Genomic DNA, 8,012 nt, shown 5'->3' on the forward strand with positions numbered 1-8,012 from the left:
GCGAAACTAATTATAGATACATATGTCCATGTTATATTTTAGATTAAATATTTTCTCTTTTAAAAATATAGAAAACAGTTTTTTTAGTCTACAAGCAAATGTTGTAGAGCAAGTATGCATTATACAAAATAATATATATTTAAAATCCATACGTAAAAACATAAAAATTGTTATAGGCCTCTTTCTGACACATGCACACTCCACTATGAATAAGAATTTAAAAAAAAACAGTATTGTCATCAAACTTTATCACAAATCCACATTTGTACATCTATAATCATGAGTTGAACAATTAGTTAATTTGATACAATACCAAAGCAAAAATAATCAAAAACAACTATAATACCGCATACTAATAAGTAACACATAACAGAACCAAATTCTTGAATATTAAAACAAATTTCAACTCGAGCATTTAGTGAATATCAAATTAACTAATATCCCGCCCGTAGGGCGGGCCGACCCTAGTTAAATATATTTTAAACGAATTTTTATATAAAATAGTGTATAAGTTTTAGCACATTTATCCAAAATCACGGATCAAACCGTACCAAACTGATAAACCAAAACTAAACTGAATTGCAAATCGTATATCTATGACTGAAAAATTAAAACTGAATCGAGAACCAAATGAGTATCTGAATTTTTAAATAAAAATTATATATTTAAAAATATTAGTTGCATTCAATTTTTAAATAACCAAATATCCTAAAACTACTATTTATAAACCGGATAACACGAAAACTTTAATTACCCGAATATTTTTATTTGGTTGATAAATAATTTAGTTAACCAAAAGTATAATTTATGTATATAATTATTTAATTCAAATATATATATATATATATCAGTGTTTAATATAACACATAGTATCAAAACTATTTTCAAAATAATATTATGTTTTTAAATAAGTAGATTTTGTTCTGAAACACAATTCTACTGCTAACCTATTTTAAAGTATTGATATAGTGTTAATAAATAACAAAGTGTTTTCAAAGTTCTTAGAAGTTATCACTAACCGAATTATAATTGGTTAGCCTAAATATCTAACATAACAGAAAATAAATAACAATTTTTTGGAAATACAGCAGATGGAAAGATTGAACCCGTTTTATGTAGACCATAATCATACTATGGATTCGTATAGGAACTGGTTTGGTATTAAATAATACAACCAACATAGAATATTAAGTTACAAACATCATGATAATGTTGAAGTGTTCATATATATTACATGGGTTAATGAAATCAATTTAGTTAATAAGGTTGGTATAAAATAATGGTTGATTTCTGTAAAAGATGCAATTTTTTACCATAGATATTGTATTTTGTTTATAGTCTCCGAAGGTATTAACTATTAAATAAATTACAAGTAACCATAAATACAATATAGGGTGAACATTATTTAATAATAGCACAAAATAATTATGATGGAATAATGCGTATATAGTAAATGTATACGTAGAGAATTAGGTTAGTACCATTTTTTATGACTAATTTGCCAATGAAGAATAATTAAGTTAGTAGTATGAGAAATAATAGGAATTCTAGTTAAATGAAATTGTCCAACTATGACTTGTTTTAAGTAGATTTTTTAGGACTCCTTCCCTTTTAATAGTATTGATGTTAATTATCTCGTTGTCAGTTATCTCACTGTAATTTTATATTCATACAAACAATGTTTTCAAGTAAAGCAAGCTTGTAGTAGTATTAAACATTAGTTTTTTTTGTACAAGACCAACCATTAGAATACTTAATACAATGTAACGGCATTTTTCAATATTTGTTTTAAACTTTATGAACGTTGATCCCATATTACTGCTTGCCCTGAGTAGACTTGCGGATCAAAAACCAATGTAACGGTTTCGTTTCGTCACTACCACCAAGTTTAGTAGGAGGTTTTGTTTCATTCTTGCTACCAAGGTTAGTCGGAGGTTTCAATTCATTGGATCCGCCATGCATAGTTGAAGATTTTGTTTTGTCAGTGCCATCAAGAATAGTCAAAGACTTCTCTTTATCATATGGTTTTGGTGCCAGTTTTGAAGGATATGTATTGGTTGGTAGCATTCCAGAATTACCATAGCCACCGGTTTTAGTTGGAGGTTTCACTTCATCAGATCCACCAAGCTTTGTTTCGTCATTTCCACCAACTTCAGCCGAATTTTTTTCACTGTCATTCGGCTTAGATACCACCTTTGGAATACCTATATTGGCTGCTGGCATTCCAGAAGTACTAGACCCACCAGGTTTAGTTATAGGTTTCACTTCATTAAAACCGTCGCCTTTAATTGGAGATTTTGTTTCGTCATTTCCTCCATGTTTAATCGAAGGTTTTCCTTTGTCTTCTAGATTTGGTTCTGGTTCAAGAGGATTTGTACTGGTTGGTGATGTTCCAGAATTACTAGAGTCGCCAAGTGTAGTTGGAGGTTTCAGTTCAAAGGAGACGCCGTGTTTAGCTGGATATTCTGTTTTGACATTCTCACCAGGTGTAGTTGAAAGATTTTCCTGGACATCGGGCTTTTGTACATGATTTAGAGGACCTGTGTTGGCTAGTGGTGTTCCTAAACTACTGTTGTCCCTAGATTTAGTTGGAGGTTTCACCTCATCAAAGGTATCACGTTTTGTTCCGTCGTTGCTACCATGTTTAGTCAAAGGTTTTGCTTTGTCATCTTGATTTAATGTTTGTTTTGGAGGATCTGTATTGGCTGGTTGCTTTCCAGAATTACTCGAGTCACCGGATTTAGACGAAGATTTCACTTCTTCTGAGTCGTAAGGTTTTGTTTTGTCATTGCTACCAGGTTTAGTCAAAGGTTTTGCTTTTTCATCCAGCTTTGGTGCTGGTTGTATAGTTTCAGGTGGCCTGATGAGGGGACCAGAGCCAAGTGGACACCCCGATGGCATGAAATCATGACATGGTGGACCAGATGAACTACCTGATGGCATCGAACTAGGTGGTGGTGCATCATGTAGCCAATTCTCTAGAGGTGGTGGACAAGGCGGCCAGCTCCCAAGGCTTGCTGGCCCTAGTTGCGAGCTTCCCGAATATGGTGAACATGGCGACAAGCTCTCAAAAAATGGTGGATCTGTTGCCCAGCTCCCCATGGGTGGAGGATGGTGAGACCAACTCCCCATGGGTGGTGGACCTGGGGGCCAGTGCCCTGGTGGTGGTGGGCAAGACGGCCATCTCCGAAGGGGTGGTGGTGGACAAGGCGGCCAGGTCCCAACGGGTGGTGGACCTCGTGTCCAACTTCTCGAGGATGGTGGATCTTGCGGCCAGAACTCTGGAGATGGTGGGCTTGGAGGCCAACTCCATGTGGGTGGTACACCTGGAGACCAACTCTCCGGAAGTGGTGGACCTGGTGACCGTGCCCACAGGTGTGTTGGGCTTTGCGGCAATCTCCCCAAAGGTGGTGGACTAGGGGATCTCCTGTCTGGTAGCAGTGGTATGCCTCTTGGTGGTCCAAATGGCATAAAAGATTGCCAACGAAACATGATTTATGTGTTCTTTTATTTATTATTATATGTATATACTTTTTTTTTTTGCTAAAGGGTTGTGTGTTTTTAATTGAAATTGAATGTGTTGGTACATGAACACATTCTGATATAAATAAAAAGAATCATAAAGTGTGCATGGGTCTGGTATAGGTACTTGGAGAAACTTGAAGTTAGGTTTTTACCAAAAAAGCAAGTTGAAGTTTGGTTCGGTTCTTTGAGGGAACAACTGCTAAACGTAAACAATGAGATATGTGGTATGGTCAAGTACAAGTTTGGAATGTTTTATTTATTTTCCTGTTTAGGGAATAATAGCTAAACGTGAGCATGGTATGTGATACGGCTAAAGCACTAGTTTCGAATGCTTGGGTATTTCTTTTTCCTAGCGTTTTGTACTGTAAGTTGAGAGCGTCTGATTTTCAAGCATCCAAACAGGGCGATGCCGTGATGCTACATGGAGCAAGGGTTGGGCAGTTACCACCCATAATATTTTTAAATTTGGTGTTGTTCTTAATTCTTATATAATTTGAGTGATGCCCCTGTTTATTTATTGTGCTTCTGTTAATAGTTTTCATTTTTGCCCCGGACAAAAATAATTTCTAGATCTACCACTGCATCTAAACACTTCAAAGTTTAAAGGTTAGAATTAGATTGGCATTTTACACGTAAACGTTGCAAACGATTAACTGCAAGATATTTGGTCTGTTCGCTTACTCTACAATGAACTTGGACATAGTTGTTATTGTGTTTATATATAGAAAACGACATTGGGGGAATATTTCACTACCAAATTGTGGTTTTGCCTCGTGCAAATTTAGCGACAAATTAATGAACTAGCGACCAGTGTTTTGGAAACTGGGCAGGACTTGCTGGTCGAACCGGACCAACCGTGACTCGTTGAAGAAGCCGAGTCTGATGCGGCTTAAAACCCAGATTTAAGAAAAATCGATAAAATCAGTTATAAAAACTAGTAAAACCCATGTCAACTTCAAAACCCGACAATAAAAAATCAACACATAATTAATTTGTTTTTAATTATTATTAAAATTTAATATTTCATAATCAATGTTTAACTATCACTATTACATTGGTTTTTATTTAATTCTATTTTCCTAAAAAAGAAGAAAGTAAAAAAAATTCTTTTTGGTTTTCATATACCATTCCATTTTGTTATATTCATACAATTTGGGATTTAGTTGGAAGAATATCTAAATACAGTAATTTAAACGGTTCCATCATTCAGTTTTTATCCATTACAATTTACATAATATTCACTTGTTTAATGTATACTAGTGGTATTCCGGCGCTACGCGCCGGGTTCGCATGTTTTATTATTAAATGAATTACGGTTTTATATTTATTTAGGTTAATTTTGACATTTTAAATATTTTGATCTGTTTTTTTTCTGAGATTTTCTATATGTTTTTGTTTGTATTTTTTATCACACGTGTTTTCTAACATTTGTACTAATTTAATTATACTCTTATGAGTTCGATTATCTTTCCCTGTACATTAGTTGAAATAGGACTAATGTGTCTACAGTAGGATCTTATCTTAGATATATAAGTATTTTATATATTCAATCTATTTTTTCTTTCATCTGTATTTTTTTTTTTTTTTTGGTATGTAGTTTTATATTGTATATGTTGTTCATAGTATACAATTATAAAGATTTTAGTGCCATGTGAATTTAGATATTAGACTTCATATATTTTGGTGTTCAAAGAAAAAAAGACTTCATCTATCTTTATTCATTGAATATGTAAAGTCCGGTTTCTGACATTTGATTTGAGATTTGATACGATAACCTTCACTGTGTTATTTACACCATGAGTACACTTTTACAGGTTGTGGCTTATAGTAGTAACATAAGATACCATGAGTACACTTTTATAGGTTGTGGCTTATAGTATTAACATAAGATACATATGTTTTATAGGTTGTCACGGTGACATATAAATATTGTTTCATAGGCTATAAAGTTGTCAAGTATCACATAAGCATGGTAACTCTTATTCCCTGTAATTTTAATGCATTTCCTCACTTGGAAACAAATCTATATACTGTATATATATGATGAAGTCACTCTCGACTTTGAATTTCTAAACTTAAGTTCGTGCACGAAATTTTTGCATCAGTATCCTAGTTAATATCTTTTGAAAAAGTTGAAAGCTCTTATAGAAAAGGAAGTGAAATTTAATGGTGTAAAACTATAATACGTTTTGCGGCTTTCTTTTCAAATATTTTGCTCCTTGTCAACTTAGTTTTCTTATTGATCTTAGACCTATAATGTTTTCCAAACTCCCTTTTAGAATTGTCTATTTCCCCTCACATATTCTTGGAATCTAAAAGCAAAGCCAAAACTCACCCTTTGTAACTCAGACATCAAGTTATATATGACATTGCAGCATTACATATTAAAGATTAATAAATTATAGCTTGAAATCGAGAGATGGCTTGGAAACCATAGCTTGAGAATCACAATCTCTCGTTCCTAGGTGAAGATGTTATGCAGCTGAATTCTAGGGTATATGAGTATATTCACCCATCAGAGTAGCTACATTGCAGGTTGATCGAGACAGAACATTTATTCAATCCCAAAAAATCTCTTCTCTAAATGACAGGTACATTTATCTGGTAGTAGGGATAAATGACGCAACATACATCTGGTACGGATACTTAAGCGGTGTTACGGAACTGGGTGTAATCTAGAAAAATCATTCAGCATCCCATATTAGATCCGCTGCAAAGCAGAGCAAAGCACATCAAATCAACCGATGGGCGGACTTGAAACTCCAATTGTTTCAACCAAAAAGATTAGCTCGTGCTAAACTTTTGTAAATTTTGGTTCATAGGTGATATAAAGATTGATACATTGTTGGTTTCTGAAGTAATACCTGACCAGGCATGACTTCTCCATTGATCTGTACTGGTGTTAATTCCGGCATACAAACATTCCTTGAAGTGAGAATCAACGATGTCCCTTCCCTTCCAAAAGACTTGTCAGCTCCAACACTACAATGGTATGGTCCCTGATATAGATTGTTTTGTATAAACATCAAAACAGAAAATCAAAGAAGGATGAAGTAAAAACCCCTAGAAAGGGAAATGAACATCAGAGGCCTTACTATAAGATCACTTCACTGTTTTTCCCAGGAGCTTCACCAGTGTTGGAACAATCATAGTTCCTTTTTAGGAATTTTGATGGTTGGGTTGCAGGTTCAGGGAGAGTGTAAAGGTAAACCAAACAGAGATCAGTAAGCTTTGTCATTCTGATTCTATTTTACAGGAAATTTGCTAAATTTGTTGTCAACGTGTAAATATAACAAAACGATTACCTTGGCTGTGCTTCTCATGTTCACTCCAGAACCACCAACCCTGTTTTGAAAGATCTTTGAAACCCGAAATTTAAAAGTAAAAATAAACAGAACACATAACTCTTTCTTTGTTGTTCAAGATGCAATTATCAAGCAACTAACCAGTGAGAATGACAAAAACATTGGATTTTAAAACTAAACTGCAGAAAGAGAGATGAGGAAAAAAAGTTACTGATATTGAGTACAAAAGCCAAGAAATGGAAAAACTAATTCATTAAAGGAGAATATTGTATGGCAAAATAATCATACAGAAATGATACCGAAAGAATCTTTTTCGTTGGAGGAGCTTTTGAGCAGAGCTTAGTTTGACGACTTTGTTTCCCTGACAAAGAACAATAGATTTTGGTTAAGAACATGTTTTAAAAAGTTGTGATGAAACAAATAGCCATAACAATTATTTTGTTTCTCAATTCCCAAATTACAAAATATTGGTGAATAAGAAAAAATGTCTGGTTTCAGTAATCTTAAAGGAGCAAGAGGATGCGCATGAAAAATCTCTCATCTTCTGCATATATATAATCCCCTGAGAGAGCTTGATAATAAGGCATTAAAGATGATGTAGTGGGTATCGTTGATTGAAAGCCATTAGTGTAGACGTTTCTTAAACGCAGCAAAGGGAGGGGAAGCGGAACAGTAAAGTCTTGGCAGAGGAGATCGACGGCGTTCTCCGTGGTATCAGGCTGATCAGTGTGGGGAGAAATGGGCTACAAATGAACGAAAAGAAGATTTGGGCCAGATAATAAAATTGTATCAAAAAGTTGGCCCACTACCAGAATAAAGTCAGAAAGCGAGAGTCATCTAGAAAAATTGTACACGTGTCCAGATTTGCCCATATCATCTTGAGGACGTGGAGGAAGGAGGAGAGAGGCAAGTCTCCTTTATTGTATAAAATATAGACGTAATGTTTACATATAATTTTTTAATGTTTACATATAATTTTTAAAAATAAAAATGTAAAATGTTTATCTTACATATGTTTAATGTAGTATTTCCATTTTTTATGTTGTATGTTTACATATATTTATTATTTTCAAAATTATATATAATATTTTTTTTTTTATAAAATGGTAATGTTACATTATGGAGATAAGCCAACTTTTTTTCAAGTGAAAAATGGTAATCCTACATATGTTTAATGTAGTT

The 8,012-nt window shown here is 33.9% G+C and overlaps 2 protein-coding genes and 1 long non-coding RNA gene across 10 annotated transcripts; 1 reads left to right on the forward strand and 2 right to left on the reverse strand.

Annotated features, from left to right (window-relative positions):
- Positions 1–1,815: 1,815 nt before the first annotated feature.
- On the reverse strand, positions 1,816–3,132 carry LOC125608154 (endo-1,4-beta-xylanase B-like). Its single transcript, XM_048778110.1, has one exon. It carries the CDS (start codon positions 3,130–3,132, stop codon positions 1,816–1,818), a length of 1,317 nt encoding a protein of 438 aa, XP_048634067.1.
- Positions 3,131–3,713, forward strand: LOC125608155 (circumsporozoite protein-like). Its single transcript, XM_048778111.1, has 2 exons — positions 3,131–3,443; positions 3,646–3,713. Exons 1-2 carry the CDS (start codon positions 3,131–3,133, stop codon positions 3,711–3,713), a joined length of 381 nt encoding a protein of 126 aa, XP_048634068.1.
- A 2,022-nt stretch (positions 3,714–5,735) lies between these two features.
- On the reverse strand, positions 5,736–7,591 carry LOC125607887. 8 transcript variants are annotated; one of them, XR_007338944.1, is made up of 5 exons: positions 7,292–7,591; positions 7,130–7,191; positions 6,621–7,009; positions 6,390–6,524; positions 5,736–6,235 (listed from the first exon to the last, which is right to left on the reverse strand). It is a non-coding gene; the product is annotated as an uncharacterized LOC125607887 (long non-coding RNA). The 8 variants fall into 8 exon arrangements; XR_007338946.1 differs by having other exon boundaries at positions 6,621–6,870; positions 7,292–7,589; XR_007338947.1 differs by having other exon boundaries at positions 6,621–6,870; positions 7,119–7,191; positions 7,292–7,589.
- Between the last annotated feature and the right edge of the window lie 421 nt (positions 7,592–8,012).

This window comes from Brassica napus, chromosome A4 (assembly GCF_020379485.1).
Source record: "Brassica napus cultivar Da-Ae chromosome A4, Da-Ae, whole genome shotgun sequence".
NCBI classification, from domain to species: domain Eukaryota; kingdom Viridiplantae; phylum Streptophyta; class Magnoliopsida; order Brassicales; family Brassicaceae; genus Brassica; species Brassica napus.

What these genes read in the sequence shown, in the direction of transcription:
- LOC125608155 (XM_048778111.1), top strand. Translation starts at nt 3,131, where the DNA reads ATGGGTGGTGGACCTGGGGGCCAGTGCCCTGGTGGTGGTGGGCAAGAC. An exon ending in TCTCCTGTCTGGTAGCAGTG is followed by an intron (nt 3,444 to 3,645) that starts GTATGCCTCTTG and finishes GGTCTGGTATAG; the next exon opens with GTACTTGGAGAAACTTGAAG.
- LOC125608154 (XM_048778110.1), bottom strand. Translation starts at nt 3,132, where the DNA reads ATGGGGAGTTGGTCTCACCATCCTCCACCCATGGGGAGCTGGGCAACA.